This window comes from Harpegnathos saltator, unplaced genomic scaffold (assembly GCF_003227715.2).
Source record: "Harpegnathos saltator strain DR-91 unplaced genomic scaffold, Hsal_v8.6 scaffold53, whole genome shotgun sequence".
Classification (NCBI taxonomy): domain Eukaryota; kingdom Metazoa; phylum Arthropoda; class Insecta; order Hymenoptera; family Formicidae; genus Harpegnathos; species Harpegnathos saltator.
The window spans coordinates 711,872-727,500 of NW_020230349.1; the positions used below are offsets into that span (position 1 = coordinate 711,872).

Here is a 15,629-nt window from a genome sequence, read left to right on the forward strand (position 1 = left end):
AATTAAATAAAAAAACACGCGCGTATCAGGCTTGACGTGTCAGCATTCGCGCGTCCGAGATCGATCGATCGATCGGTCGGTAAATAAGAGAAAAGTAAAGACGGTATTCGTCGCGTTGACGTGAAATCCTATCGCGTTCGCGTTTCTAAAAACGGACTCTCCTTAGAGTCATAGTGCCGTCGCTACCATGATAACTGTGCTCGTTATCGACACGAGTGCTCATTCCGAGGGAATGGCCGTGCCGCATTTATCGCGCGGCCACGGACTTGGCATCGCGAATATGTCTATTCTTTCCTTTTGTCTGCGGTGCGCTTCGCGCGCGAGCAAGGCGAACCGAATTTCAATGCGGCTCCTCTTACGTGCGTTTCACCCGTATAACACCGGAGACAACCAGTTTCCTCTGATTATGCGAGGAGACATATCGCGCTCGATTCTCCGTCGCGCCGCGCCAAAGCGCGAAGCCGTTAAGAGAATCGAATCTAGTGGCATTTTCATATCGCGGTCTCGCAACGGAATTACTCGTCGCTTTCGAAATTTGCAGATATCTCGGTCAGGGACCGCTCAGGAATCGCTCGTTGGGGGAATCAAAGTGAAGCGTCGGAGAGAAATTCGCCTTTTTCTTTCGCTTGCCTTCGGGACGCGAGCGCGACGGTATATTTTCTTTCCCCGTGCCTGTGCCTGTGTCTTCTCTCTCTCTCTCTCTCTCTCTCTCTCTCTCTCTCTCTCTCTCTCTCTCTCTCTCTCTCTCTCTCTCTTTCTCGCTCGCTCTCTCTCTCTCTCTCTCTCTCTCGGGCTTCTCGAAGGGACTGGGGGCACGGCTTCTTCGCAATTGAAACTTTTCAAATATTCAGATATCCGCGCCTCTGCACACGGATAATATCACGTGGATTCCTGGCGGTTGATCGAGAATTACAATCGTAAAAAGTGCGGTGTAAAGCGCGCGCGCGCGCACGCGCGTTTCGTCGAGCGTGAAATAACTCAAAGCCGCGGTGTTTCGCGGTGGTTCGCGCGATTATTAGTCGCTATCGCGGTACGCGCTTATGCAACTGTCCTGCATTCGGAACGCCGGTATTTGCATGTTTCCGGGTACACCTGAATCGTTAGCGCGCGCGCACATGCGGACAGAGAGAGAGAGAGAGAGAGAGAGAGAGAGAGAGAGAGAGAGAGAGAAAGAGAGAGAGAGAAATAGTCTGCGGCTGAACAAAATAATGTCATATTCGCTGGAAAGCATATATTTTCACTCGGAGGAAATTTGGACGCTTTGCGCTTCACGACATCCCGTCGTGAATCACGTCTCCGCTGTTTCTACCTCGGCGACAAACGATCTGAAATCTGCTCTCTCAGAGCACGGCTGGCGCAAACCCGAGCCGCTGGCGACTATTAGCCGGAGAATATTAGACGGTCGACGCTTCGATCACTCGCTAGATAAATCGGTTGTCCGCGCGCTCGAGCGTGTGTGCGTGGAATCTATTATGCGATTTATATAATTATCTCACTATCTGCATTTTTTCTTCTGAAACAAGCGCGGCAACTGACATTTGTGTCTGGCATTCGAGAGTCGAGAGAGTGCGTCATGGAAGTCGATCGACGCTAAATATATGCAGGACGGCAGCGTTAATCGGATTAGCCGTGCGCGCGCGCGAGTTTTCTGGATACGAACACGACCGATTGAGATTCTTTCTCTCCCTCACTCTCTCTCTCTCTCTCTCTCTCTCTCTCTCTCTCTCTCTCTCTCTCTGCCTCTTTACGTCGAGGACGATGAAATTCTTCGAGATATAATCTTTAATTATTCGAAAGCTATCAACGCATATATAAACTAATTTTTATCTCTGCGATGTAATCGTTTGGGATCGATCAAATTGTCGCGTCTTTCCACTGCCAAAAATAGAATGCGCAAAATATTAGAATACGCGAGAGAGAAAGAGAGAGGGAGAGAGGGAGAGAGGGAGGGAGGGAGAGAGGGAGGGAGGGAGGGAGGGAGGGAGGGAGAGAGAGAGAGAGAGAGAAAGCACTTTCAATCTTGATGGATCGCCTTCTCTCTTTTTCGTACACACGGGCTCCGGTTCAGAGACCTTTGCTCTAGTTTACCTTTCTCTCTTTCTCTTTCGCCCCTTCCTCTTGCTCCTTCATCCCTCGTTGGTTTCCTTTCTCTCTCTCTCTCTCTCTCTCTCTCTCTCTCTCTCTCTCTCTCTCTCTCTCTCTCTGTCTCTCTCTGTCTCTCCCTTCCTCTCTCCCTGTCATTCTTCCTTCTTCTCGAGGGAAAAAGTACAAATCTCATTCTTTATATTTCTTTCTTCAATCCTCATCACCTTTTCTTCTTTTGCACTAATTATATAAACTCAGTCAACTTATTTACTTGAGTTCATCATAATATTTTATACAGCAACTTAAGAAAAAAAAGAAATAAAGAAAAAAAACATTCGAGCTCATCGCGTACGTGTTTCGAGGTATTTTCAACAAACTTTGGCATCGCAAATCATTCATTCGAAATTTTTTGCTGAGCTTCGCACGATGCTCGTTGTTTCGAACAAACAGGAGTGGAAATATTTGCCCCACTTAAGACCTTCCATCGTCGAGCACCTTTTCGCAATTTTTTCTCCATGACCGACGGTCACGTATGATATTTAAAAGTTTCGTATACGCACGCGCATCGTTATGTTAACGACGCGCGATGTGTCGACGATAAATCGGTATGCGGTGCAGCTTCGTCTCGGATAAGTTTCGTTGTAATTAGTCGTCGCGTTACGAAACATAAGTAAACCGTGTCTCGATATTCGTTCGTCGCACTGACTCTCCAAGATTCTAATTTGTAATCTCCCTGTGCGAGTGTATCTTATAAATAAGTGATATAAATAATCTGCTCTTTGATACGACTGCACACGACTTACTAAATACAGTTCTAAGAGCAACACTAAATCGCGTAAACAGGTCCGCGGCGGCGGCGGCGGCGGCGGGGGGACCTGTGCCGCAAATATCTGTCAAATAGAAGGAGATGCACAAGGAAAAAAGAGGAGGGAAAAAATCGCATTCTTTCGAGAGAATACATCTATCTATACGCGACAATCGCGCGGGAGAAACCGACGTTTATTCCCGAGGGAATAAATTTAGTAAACACGGACAAACATATTGGAATATGTTTGGAATAAACTCCTCTGACTCGCGCCGTCGTCCTTGCGCGACGATTTCTTTTACTCTTTATCTCTCCTCTTCTCTTTTCCTCACGTCTGAGAAATGTAAGAGACGCTTTCTCGCGACGTGACTTTTGGCCCAAAGGACGACAGGAACGTTTTGCACTTGGGAGGGGCGAGTTGCGCAGAGTCAGAAAATTACGAGAACGAGGTTGGCGGATATCGAATAATCGCTAGTGGTCGAACCAGTCGGCCGACGTTGTCGATACGACGATGTCGCAATTGCTCGACCGTAAACTGGACCCACTGTGGGCCACAGTGGTCCAGTGGTCAACCGTGAATGGTCGACCACGCCCTTTCGTACACCTTTCACACAGATCTCCTTTATAAAATGCTTCTTTATAAATTATCCGTAAAATCGACGGATCGAATAGAGACCCAGAGGGCGAGGGGAGGGACCCAACGAGGCGCTTCTACCGATGCAAATTTCTTTTCGAACGCAGTGCGAACGCTCGCGCACTCACGCACATTCTATTTTGCTATTTTTGTGCGCGCGTGACTGCACTTGATCTGCAATTTTGCAAACAATCTAAATGATAATCCACATTGGATCGGCGGATTGTACAAATACCGAGTGAACGTTTTATGCCTACTTGAGTCAAATAAATGTAGACAGGTCGATACGCGAGAGATTCGGAACAACGACAACGGCCCAAGTCCGTTATTTGCGACGTACATTTTTTTGTACATTTCCGACTTTTGCCTTTTTCGCGCGCATAGTAATGTCGTTTTGTCTTATCTTGTCAATCGTTTGAACGTTTGCAGGATCGAATAGATCAGATTCATCTTTTTATTCCAGAAATACATCGTGCTTCGATGATTTGATCCGCCGAACGGAGCGATATTATAGATATGATTTAAAGGGAATAAATATTTTCTCACTCCCAGACACACATTGGTAAATGAGTTCAATTCTTTTTGAATCATCCTATAGTCAAACGCAACAATCTCCAATTCTGCTCGGTCGATATTGCAGAGAAAGAGACTGCGTTCACACTCGCGCCGGACTCGAAACGGCGAATTACAATGTTTCGAGACAGTCGGTAAAGATGGTGTCTATTACGGATAACTCGGATAATTATAAAGGTTCGTGCGTGTCTGTATCGCACAAATTTGCGAATCAAATTTCGTACGAACAATTGATTTGCATCGGATTTGTACTGGACTGCTGAAATATTCGAATATTCTCAACTTTTCGAATTCGAAAAACAAATTCTTTCCTTTGGGGTGAGTAGTAATTATAATATATGTACGAAATTGACATTCGTCGATACGTGCGTAAACATATTTTCTTTTTATATAGAAAATGAATGGAATCTTGTTTCCTCATCTCTGACACACGGACATAATTTCCACTGAATTTCCAATCGGTTGTATCATAAGTTACGCTAATAGTCTACTTAACCGGTCAACTTGGTCAAGTTATGAGGAAGCGATTCTTATTGCCGATGCTGATGACCGGTCGAGTTGTACGATTCGTTTTGTGTAGAAGCCAGTTTCAAGAAGTTGATCCTCTTGTCTGTCGTTGATTCTCGTTTTAACATCCAATACCCGTGTAAGCAACTTTTTAAAGCGCAATATACAAAGATAATACAGCGTAAGAAATATTGGCTCAAAAGAGGCAGCAAAACATTTTATATATCGTTACGCGTCTGTCAGCACATGTCGCACACTTTTCTGTCGCCCCTTCGAGCGCAAGAAAAGTAGAAAAATAGCACTCGGAAAGAACACTCGGCAAGAAACGATTACTCGGCACTTTGGCGTTTCACCGACGCGCTGCGACGACCACAATGTGTATTGCGGGGCTGCACGGTAACGTTGAAAAACGGCGCGGACTCGTATTCATCGGCTCATGGGGTTTCCTGGCGAGCGAAGGGAGCAAGTACGAGCTATGAAACGACTTATGAAACGACCATCGCCACAGCTTTAAGTGCGCGCTGTTAAGCGAAAAACTTTTTTCTCTCTCTCTCTCTCTCTCTCTCTCTCTCTCTCTCTCTCCCTCCCTCCCTCCCTCCCTCCCTCCCTCCCTCTCTCTCTCTCTCTCTCGCTCGCTCTCGCGCGCGCGCACAAATTGTAATACGCGTTTTTGTATGCGTCGCTATGTGACAGGAGAACCTAACCTACCACCGTAGGTTGATAAATTTTTCAAAATTTCAGTATTGGAATATTTTCAGGCAATCAGTCGTTTGATCGACTGTATGACAAAAGTATGATAAAGATTTCCTCTATGTCTTTACGCCAAAACCGATGCGCGTATTTTCTATTATGTAATAATTGAAAGATCTAAATGCTGCATCGTGGTCAGTCTACTTCGATACCACGACCAGTGTATCGTTCTTAAAACTTGAATTTTTAGCGTTAAACGTTTGCGCATAATTTGCGCGAAAATTAGCTTTGAAGGAATGAATGGTGTTTCGTGTGCTTTCTAAGCGGCTCGCGCACGTTCGCGGTACGTTCAGCATGGACGCGAGATTTATTTTCCTCCAACGATTCAATCGAGCAATCAATGCCAGCACGGCAGTTCGCTAACGCGTGCGAGAGCGAGCGAATGATACATTACGTTATAATAAGCGATACATTACGTTGGACAATAATTTGTCAGCCCTTCGTGATGCGCGAATGATCGATTGCGAGCATGCGCTCGCAAGATCGTTTAAATGGTAGCGCCAGTTTGTCGGTAAGATTATTAATGACGCGAAATTATTCGCGCAGCTCTCTCTCTCTCTCTCTCTCTCTCTCTCTCTCGCTGATCCGCGCTTGCCGCACGGTGGCCGCTATTCACGAGGCATTGTTTCACATATCGGCGTATATTTTGGAAGATTATTACCAAAAAGTCTATTTACGTGTGATAGTGAGAGAAGTTTGCTTTCTTTTCTAAAGAGTAATAGTTTCGCTCCGTAAACTTGAGCGCGCGCGTGCGCGGAAGAAGGAAAGAAAATACACGCCTCTCTTGATTTTGAAGTATTCTACAAACGTGCCAAGATTCGTTAAAATCGGAGCTCGTTAGAAAATTAACTGGATAACCGAATATTCTCACGAGTCGTACGCAGGCTCGATACCTTCGCTATATGCACGTCTACGAATCGACGCAAGTATCGTAACATACGAACTCTGTACACTGCGCGCTCGCGCGCGCTCGCGCGCGCTCGCGCGCGCGCGCGCGCGACGATCCTATAAATAACATCCTCACAACGCGGAACGAGATCGCGTCTCTCCGATCCTCCGGATTCAACATGAACGGACACGCGGCGCGGCGGAGAACTCCACGGCGCGGAGGGACTGACGAAAAATGGGATCTTCGGCTCCTCTCTGTTGCTCGGTGTCGCGTATAGAAAATTGCGCGTCTCTCGAAATTGTACGAATCTGTTAATCGTGGATCGTGTTCGGCGGTCGCGCACGCGGGAGCGAGTTTTGAGATTTTTCCTTCCCGCCCAATCGACCAGAGAGTGAGAGGGGGAGGGGTGAGGGAGAGAGGGAGAGAGGGAGGGAGAGAGAGAGAGAGAGAGAGGGGAGGGGAGAGAGAGAGAGAGAGAGAGAGAGGGAGAGAGAGAGGGAGGAAGAGGAGGGTACTGACTTCCCCGGTCATCGATTCCTGCTAAAGTCATCGACACGTGACTGCGACCGGTCCTGCAATCCAGTTCCATCGCGGCCCAATCAGGCGGGGGGGTGGAGGACGAGACGAGAGGAACAAGCCCGACGAAGGGGAGAGAACACCACGGCGAGGAGAGTCTCGATTGCTATTGCCGGATCAAGGACGTCCGCCTACGCCCCGCTTGCCGTCGTATACCGTTATATCACTACCGAATTCCGGCTTCTCTCCGAGGGCTCTTTCTTCGCAGACAACGAGGCGAGGGCGCGGACGCGGGCGCGGGCGAGAGAACGCGAGCGAGAATATCTCTCAGCAATTCGGCAAATCGCCGCTCTCTTCGTCCTCTTCGGTCCCTCGGCTTGCTCCGATCCGCGATATATGCTCCGTCCGGGTTTCCGTCCGGGATTGGAATCCGGATGCTGAGAGGAGCAACAGTATGTACGTACCTACATACGAGTGTGCGAGCGAGCGACGCGCAGCTGCGCTCGCGGCATTCTTCGCGCGTTGCGAAATGCGCGCGCGCGCGCCTTCGCCTTCGCCTTCGCCTTCGCCTTCGCCTCGCGTGCACTCTCGCGTGTATTCCGCGTGTGTGGGCGGTACGACGAAGCCGGGGCACCGACACAAGCAGCCGTCGCCGATAGCTGACGCGTGCGAGAGCGCGTGGTCATTGATGATGCCCGCGCGCGGCCACGTGTGCGTGACTCAGAAACATCAACGTGAGAACGCGCAGCACAGACCGAGACCGAGACCGAGACCGAGACCGAGACCGAGAGAGAGAGAGAGAGAGAGAGAGAGAGAGAGAGAGAGAGAGAGAGACCGAGAGAGAGAGACCGAGAGAGAGACCGAGAGAGAGAGAGAGCGAGAGAGAGAGAGAGAGAGACCGAGAGAGAGAGAGAGAGAGAGAGAGAGAGAGAGAGAGAGAGAGAGAGAGAGAGAGAGAGAGAGAGAGAGAGAGAGAGACCGAGAGAGAGAAAGGATGAGTCGAGGGGACTTGAGAAGAGGCTTGACAAGCGTTTCGACTTCAACGTCGGGGAAAACATCGTCGTTTGTTGGAGAAATGTTTTTCACAATTCGCATTTCGTAATTCCACTTTCGGTTTCGCGCATCTTTTCCAGCGCATCCCTCCGCGTTTTACTGCGCTCTACTGCTACCGCAGCACAGCTTTTAAATCCTTAACACGCGCAGCAGGCTAGCTCTCTCCATCTTCGATCGGTCGATAGATAAGCGAGAGAGATAGCATTTCGCGCGACGTGGCTGGTGCAGCACTGTAAACGCGTCGCTAAATCAACGCCTCGAAATGGATCTTTCAATATCTCGTTGAGGTTCAGCGAAACGTAATCGTTCGCGCGCGTTAATCTCGCGTTAATTGTCGCGGCAACGCGACCAGTTACCAGTCGAGAACCATCCTCCTTTTACGATCCTCTCTCAGATCGTACTTGTTTACATGGATTTTCATTCGAGCATGAGGTTCCACATGGTGTCTGTGCCTAATTCACATATATCATCGGCTACCTCGATCTCGCTTATCTCGAAATGAAATAATAGAAAGTCGCAATATTTCTCTTCTCTTTATCCAAATTGTTACGTTATGTATAAATGCAAATAGATCGACTCGTTAACTCTCTAATCGAGTTTCCGCTCCGTAAAATTTCATTTTCTTACGATTCTTGGGAAAAATGTATCAAGCGGGTCGACAAAAACTAACTTTTAAATTTATTAAACTATTAAGGAATATTATATTTCTCATTACAAATGCGTTGTAAAATGTATGCGTGCATGTGTGTATGTTGCAAAATAAATAAAACACAATGTACAAAATGTAAAATTTGGATGCGAAAGGATATATTAATGTGTGTGGTGTGTGTGTGTGTGTGTATGATACATGTTACATGTAATGCGAGGAAGCATATATTTCGTTATATACTTGACAGGCGGTGGCGTCCAGCAGCAGAAAAGTCCGGACTGCTTTGCTATCGTCGCGCGTACGTGTTAATATTCCACACAACGACAATCTCGTTGTCACTATGGAACATTAATACATACGCGATGCAGGATAGATTACCTATCCTGCAAAGTCAACCTTTCAAGGTTGCGTGAAAAATCTAGCCTGGGACAAATTGAGCGGCGAACTTGTCGTGGACATTGTCGAACATCGCACGCGGTAGGGAGGGAACGACGCTCCGTGTTTCTTTGGTCTTTGGTTTTGGTCAATTTCGAACAGATAGCACCGAACACAATGTTACATCTCACCACATTAAGCGCACACACCACCATTAGTATATCCTTTGATACGAATTGATATTAAAAGGATGGAAACAAACAACATTCCCGTAGTAATAGGGTAATCTCTTCGGACAATCATCGAATCCAATTGCTTCGGACAATATCTCCTCGCACCTTCGCGGTACTGTAAAGAGGCCGACATTGCGTTCCCGGCGGTTTTTCATCGCCGAAAAAATTCCATATCGAAAACACGTCGTTGCAGCATGTCACTGTAACAAAAAGCGTCAAAAAGGTCAGCTTGAGGATGTCAGTAGAGGACATAAAGAGCGAGAAATATTGACGCCGCTGTTTGTCATCATCATACGTATACCTAGCTGCTTATGCGCGGCGTTAAACTTGAGGAAGGAGAGTTGTTCGTCTTTATCCAGCGGTATCGCGTCGACTACCCGTTCGAAATTGGCGAGGATCGGAAAGACGGAGTGTCGTTTCCTCCCTACCGCGTACGACCAATGTACGAGCAGCTCGCCGCTTAATTTGTTCCAGGCGAGATTTTCCACGCAACCTTGAAACTTTGCAGGTAGGTAGTCTATCATCGCGTACGTGTTAACGTTCCACAACGACAACGAGGCGTCCTTTGATCCTCCTATGCAAAGCAGTCCGGACTTTTCTGGATGCCACGCCACCGCCTGTCGAGTATACGACGAACGATAAGTGCATTTCCCCGCATCTCGATCGTCGCGTTTGCATTATTGCACTGTTAAATTGTATTATCAAAGACAAAAGAAATCTTCCCCCAAGTCCAGATGCCCAAGACGAGAAGATGTGGTGGAGTGGAGCGGAGCCAAAGCGAAACTTTGACTCGGGTCTCTCGCTACAATCAACACACAGCCATTTCATCTTGCACAACGAGTCCGAGGACTTGGCTTGGACTCGGCTCGATGCTGCTGAGCTTACCTTCACAAAAGTGGGAAACTCGATATTGTACCAATCTGTTAAATTCGGCCAGGTATGTATACGGACGCAATTGTCTTTCGCAGTTGACACGAGATACTTGAAATTGGACGAGAAGTTCAGGGTCATGATGTTAGAGAAGTGCGCGTGTTTCCTCTGCAGCACCTTGCCTGTGCTCGATTGTAGTACCGATAGCGTGCCCGAGCATGAGCTGCGTGCGACGTCATTATTTCTTATTGTTTGCATTCAACGCTGTAGCGTTGTTACTTTGGCTTGGATGGTTTATCATTAATCTGATTGCACTATCGATCATTCAACTTGCGAGTCGCTATGCGAGTCGGCTTGCACTAAAATTGTCAACACGGCGCGTGGTGCATGGTTCAGTGTCGTCAGGGATGGGAGGAGGACCGACGCTCTCAAGTTACGAGATCGGAAGAGACAGAGAGAAAGATTCGCATTTCGAATACTTGCTTGAATTCCCGACAGTGCTTCAAATTATAGTTATAGTTGACGCGGCACGAATTGATATATTTACGTTACAATCAGACGATCGTCGTGAGACCAACAGATGCAACAATTCCTGCACGACGAGGCTACAAATGTGTGGAAAGAACAGAAACAGGGAACACTCCATAGAAACTTTTTCTTTTGTGAATCGTAGAGCCTGAGCTCCTTTGAACTGGGAAACGTGCATGCTATCTTGACACCTGAAATCAAGATACGCGTACGGTCGCGCTGTTATCATTATCGAATTATTGTACATTGTAATATTGAGTTATTATATATTATATAGGTTGCAATATATGCGTGCGCGATCTCATGGCGATGGAAGGTGTAGGTGGAGGGAGATAGCGTTGCACAGTCATCAAATCAATTCTCCTTCCATTTCTCATTCCATTCAGGAAATAGGAAATGTAATTTGCCAAGAAATAAACGCTTTCGCTTTTATCGGCACAAACACACACACACACACACACACACATACACGCGTGTGCGCCGCTATGTGTGTATTGCTACTTTCTCTTTTCGTATGATTAAATATGCTTACCATCGTTACTCCACTTAACGACGGAAGGAATGTCCGAGAGTAACGTATCCAACATTGTGCCATTGCTGTCGTATATCGTCAAACCGTTCTGACAACCCACTACGAACACGTCCATGCAGCTCCAGTCAATTGGTCGAGCAATAACTTCAATATTGAAAAAAAAGAAGAGAAATCCCAACATAAGAGACGTTGATCAACGCGTGTTGTGGTTGTCGCATTGATTTGATCGGCAGGAGCTCAACTGACGAGATTAAAATTGTCAAAGTCAAAACATATTTTCGCGCATATTTTTGCCTTTGTCTCGTCTCGTTGACCGACATTTAACCGATTAAACCGATATTATTCATGTGCAAGCAATGCAAGTTTGTCCGCGTAACTCAACGAGACACAGCGCAGTGCTGTAGCGGCTGCAGGATCATTGGTGACCGTAATGGCATCCAACGTGCGAGCGGTCTTGCTAATGTCTCTATGATGCTAAAATCTTCAAGGCTTACTTGAACTCAACGTACTTTGATCGGCTGACAAGCTCAGCATCTTCTCCGCGCTTTTTATCAGACGCTTTTTGCGTGGCGCGCACTTCCATTTTCCCTTTGTTTCGGATTCCGAGCGCCCTTGCGTGGCAGAATTGTTCGAACCTCGGGGACAAAGCTCGACAGAGGTCTGCAGGATCCTCCTCTGACTCAAACCTGCCGATTTGTCACGAAATGATAACAATCGAACGGAGAACCGACGAGAAATGTTTTGCGCTTTTGACAAATAAATTTTAAAGAAATCTGGAACTTTTCTCCCTCGGCTGAAAAAAATAATTGTTTCGGGAGCGAGGAAAAAAAACATTCATTCGATGAGTATACACACACACACACACACACACACAAATAATTGTATAATTACATTAGGTTCGACATCTGACCTGATCTTCATAGAGCTTAAAATTCTTTAAAACTTACTTAACGCAACGAATGAGATATCGATCATATTACGTGTGTATATATATATATATATATATATACTTACTTGTAGAGGTTTCGCGCAGATTACGCTTCGATTTTATTACAATTCAATTAAAGATTATTACCTGGCACGCATTCCTGACTCATCATCATTGCACGCATAGCTTCGCGTTGGTACGTAACGTCCAGCAACTCGACCTATTTTTACAAGAAGAATAGTAGTATCAGTGTGTCGCGATGATCAGGATGATGGATATCAATGGATGACTTTTGGATCGGGTGCTTTTCGCGCATTTGCGCGCACCTGTTTACAATAGTCTATCTCCCTTTTATTCTCCGAATCGTCGAGTTGCCGCGTTGACAAGTGATATGACGCCGCTTGAAAATTGTAACCGTGTCGACGTGGTATGAATCTGTCGCCGGGATAAATTCTTCTCACAATCGGTAGACCCGGTCTCACTCGAACAGTTTTTCCATCGTCTGGCTTTGCCATACATAAGTCCTGAGTATGACATCGCTCGCGACTCTCGTCGGCAGTCGCTTGATGGGAGATGGATGGTAGAAACCATAGGCGAGGATTGATCTGAAGAAAATTTATCAGCAGCATTACTCTCCGCGTTCTCACTGCGTTGATTGTTGACTTTTTTATTGAATTCTAAATAAATCCGAGATAATAAATCAAATCCTACTTGGACTACAAACACTGGTACCTCGAGGTTCATCATTGAAAAAAATGATAAAAATCGGCGTGCATCTTTGACATTTTTCATGGCATAGGAGGCGACGCGTATATTTGGCGTGCGCGCTCTCTCTCTCTCTCTCTCTCTCTCTCTCTCTCTCTCTCTCTCTCACTCTCTCTCTCACTCTCTTACTTCACACGAAAAGCAATTTCGGGGACATTACCTTGATCGATTAATTACCGTTTAACCGGTTACGACGTCGCGGCTAATTGAAAGCTTCATTCCCACGGTGAATTGGCGTCGAGCGACCCGACACGGCTCGGCTCGACGCAACGCGGTACGCGGCTTGGCGGGCCGCCGCGAACCGGTCAGCGTACGACGACGCGTGTGATGCGAAAACGCCACGCCACGTTGCGCCGCCGCGCCGTGTCTCTCGTTCGTGGGCTGTACCACCTGCGGCAAAACTCTCTCAGTCTCTCACAGGGGATGCTCCTCGGTCGGTCGGTCGATCGGTCGGTCGGTCGGTCGGTCGGTCGGTCGAGAGAGAGAGAGAGAGAGAGAGAGAGAGAGAGAGAGTCCAGGAGACAATATATTCGTAAGAAACTCTAGAGCTACCGCGATCACCCATGCGCAACCAGCGCACGTTCTTTCTATCCGCGGACGGCGACGCACCGTCTCTTTTTTAGTGTGACAGAGTGACAGAGAGAGAGAGAGTGAGAGAGAGAGAGAGAGAGAGAAAGTTTTAAACGAGCGAGCACAAGCCAAAGAGAGCCAGTACATTATGTAATGTTACGTACGTAAATGTAAATGTATGTAGGCTGAGAGAAAAAAAACTTTAATATTCGTGAAATAATCATTTTTGCAGCAAGTGCGCCACAGACAGTGTTTTGCGACAAAAACAAAGAAGGATGTAACTTACATAAAAATAAAAAGTAATTACAAAATTTAACGAGATTAATCATCTCTTTCTCTCGTCTAGTATTTGCGAAGCGACTTTGGCGAGTTTGGCGAGCTCCAAACGGGCGGCTGATGCGTTTTCATCAGTCGCTCATTGGTAATACCATGGATAATGGACAAGGTCGCAGAAGCCGTGATATTCTCTTTTCTTGTTGAAAGAGAGAGAGAGAGAGAGAGAGAGAGAGAGAGAGAGAGAGAGAGAGAGAGAGAGAGAGAGAGAGAGAGAGAGAGAGAGAGAGAGAGGCTCCGTTGCGGCTGCTGCTGCGTCGACGGTGGAACGAGAAAAGATCCTACCAGACGTAAAATCCAAAATTTTCTACGTCCGTGCCGCTACGGCCGGCCTATAGCGCGGGGAGGGTCGTCGCTGGATAATTTTGTGCTAGCGGCATTATGCACGAAGGGGTAATACCTTATACGACCATTGTGACCCCCTGCGAACATCTGGCTGTCCGGGTTAGTGATGGATGGGACAAGCTACCGAACCTGATTCCCGCGGCTGGACCGATCTCACGTACACTCGAAAAATGCTCCCGGGTGCGCGTGCGCTCGCGCTCGCGTTCGCGCACGTGTATAAAGTAAAATGTATAAAAAATTAAGTTGTAACTTTTACAAAATCGCTCGGGAGCGCCTTTTCTCGCGAGATGCACGTACACGTGCGTGACGCAGGTCAGACGATTGAAGAAAACCGTCTACGTAATGCGGACACTGCGACACTGCGGACGGTGCGAGACGAATAATAAAGCATTATGGACAGAGTGTAGCAGAGTGTGACGACGAGTTTACAAAGTTGACGAAAATTCGAATCGTTTACTCGAGGGAGCGACAATCGAGAGCTGAAAATCAGACATGACGTTGGAAGCGGAAACTTGAGAAACTCTCGGCCTGCACTCTCGTGCCGACAATATATGTCACTACATGTGTGTCTACGTAATTTTACGATGATAATTACGGTGATGTGTATGATGTGTATAATGACAATAATTGATCGTCGTCTCTCGTTTAAACGTTCAATTTCGATGAATATATCGCGCGATATATTCGGGGCATATCTCAGGCGCGTCATTATTGACGCAGAACTTGAACCGCCGTGCCGCGGTCTCGTCTCGTATCCAGGCGACTCGTCATGTAAGTGTGACCATCTCCCTCCACTTTCGACACCCGTTACACGAGCGCGGCATTAGATCGTACGTTAGACACGCGATTGGCTCCCGTCGGACGCCAAGAGGTTGGGCCAGGTGGGCCATCAGGGGGCCACATGACGCGATTGGCAGCAGACGAATAGTCGCTGAGGAAGGGGACAAATGAGCTGCTAGTCAGCGAATCCACCGCAGCTTTGCTATCAACGAATTAAATACGACCGACATCGGTCCGCTTTGTCCGTTTTGTTCTCGAGTTTACGCCGCTACGCGAGCTACGATTAATTGACCGATTAATTAATTGACCATTGACAAATGAGCCGTGTGCATTGGACGAATGGACACTGCGACCTCTCTCTCTCTCTCTCTCTCTCTCTCTCTCTCTCTCTCTCTCTCTCTCTCTCTCTCTCTCTCTCTCTCTCTCTCTCTCCCTCTCTCTCTCTCTCTCTCTCTCTCTCTCTCTCTGATACTGAAACTGCTTGCTCACACATACCTTGACTTTTCTGATATTTTCTATATTTAACGGCAAAGGGAGAACTGCGTTCTCCCGTATTTACTTGTACTTGATGTGTGTGTACTTTATTCTATAATAATAATACAATATAATAATTATCACGTCAATCGTATTACATGCTTTTCTTCTTGCATTTGTACAACTGTCATGTGTGAATCGTATAGAATTATAAGTAATTATAATATAATTCATCATTATAATTGTTATTATTTAAATGAAATAAATAAATATGTTGTACACAAATATGCAAAATGTATAATATACATATTTATATTATATTATATTATATTATATTATATATCATAACTCTCATACATACTTAAAAATAAACGTTTCGAATTCTATCGTGAAACTCTAAAACAGCATAAATATATTCTTTTTGTATTACGAAAA

At 46.6% G+C, this 15,629-nt stretch overlaps 1 protein-coding gene across 2 annotated transcripts in view; it reads right to left on the reverse strand.

The window, feature by feature from the left end:
- Positions 1–8,552: 8,552 nt before the first annotated feature.
- Positions 8,553–15,629, reverse strand: part of LOC105191142 (protein cortex) — a 41,320-nt gene continuing 34,243 nt past the window's right edge. For both annotated transcript variants that reach the window (XM_025303116.1, XM_011154333.3), the window contains exons 3-10: positions 12,254–12,532; positions 12,075–12,147; positions 11,509–11,685; positions 11,000–11,143; positions 10,487–10,658; positions 9,955–10,162; positions 9,371–9,686; positions 8,553–9,269 (exon numbers count right to left, since the gene is read on the reverse strand). In XM_025303116.1, the coding sequence (XP_025158901.1) occupies positions 9,136–9,269; positions 9,371–9,686; positions 9,955–10,162; positions 10,487–10,658; positions 11,000–11,143; positions 11,509–11,685; positions 12,075–12,147; positions 12,254–12,532 (1,503 nt within the window). In that variant the 3' untranslated portion in view covers positions 8,553–9,135. The remainder of the gene's footprint in view (positions 9,270–9,370; positions 9,687–9,954; positions 10,163–10,486; positions 10,659–10,999; positions 11,144–11,508; positions 11,686–12,074; positions 12,148–12,253; positions 12,533–15,629) is intronic.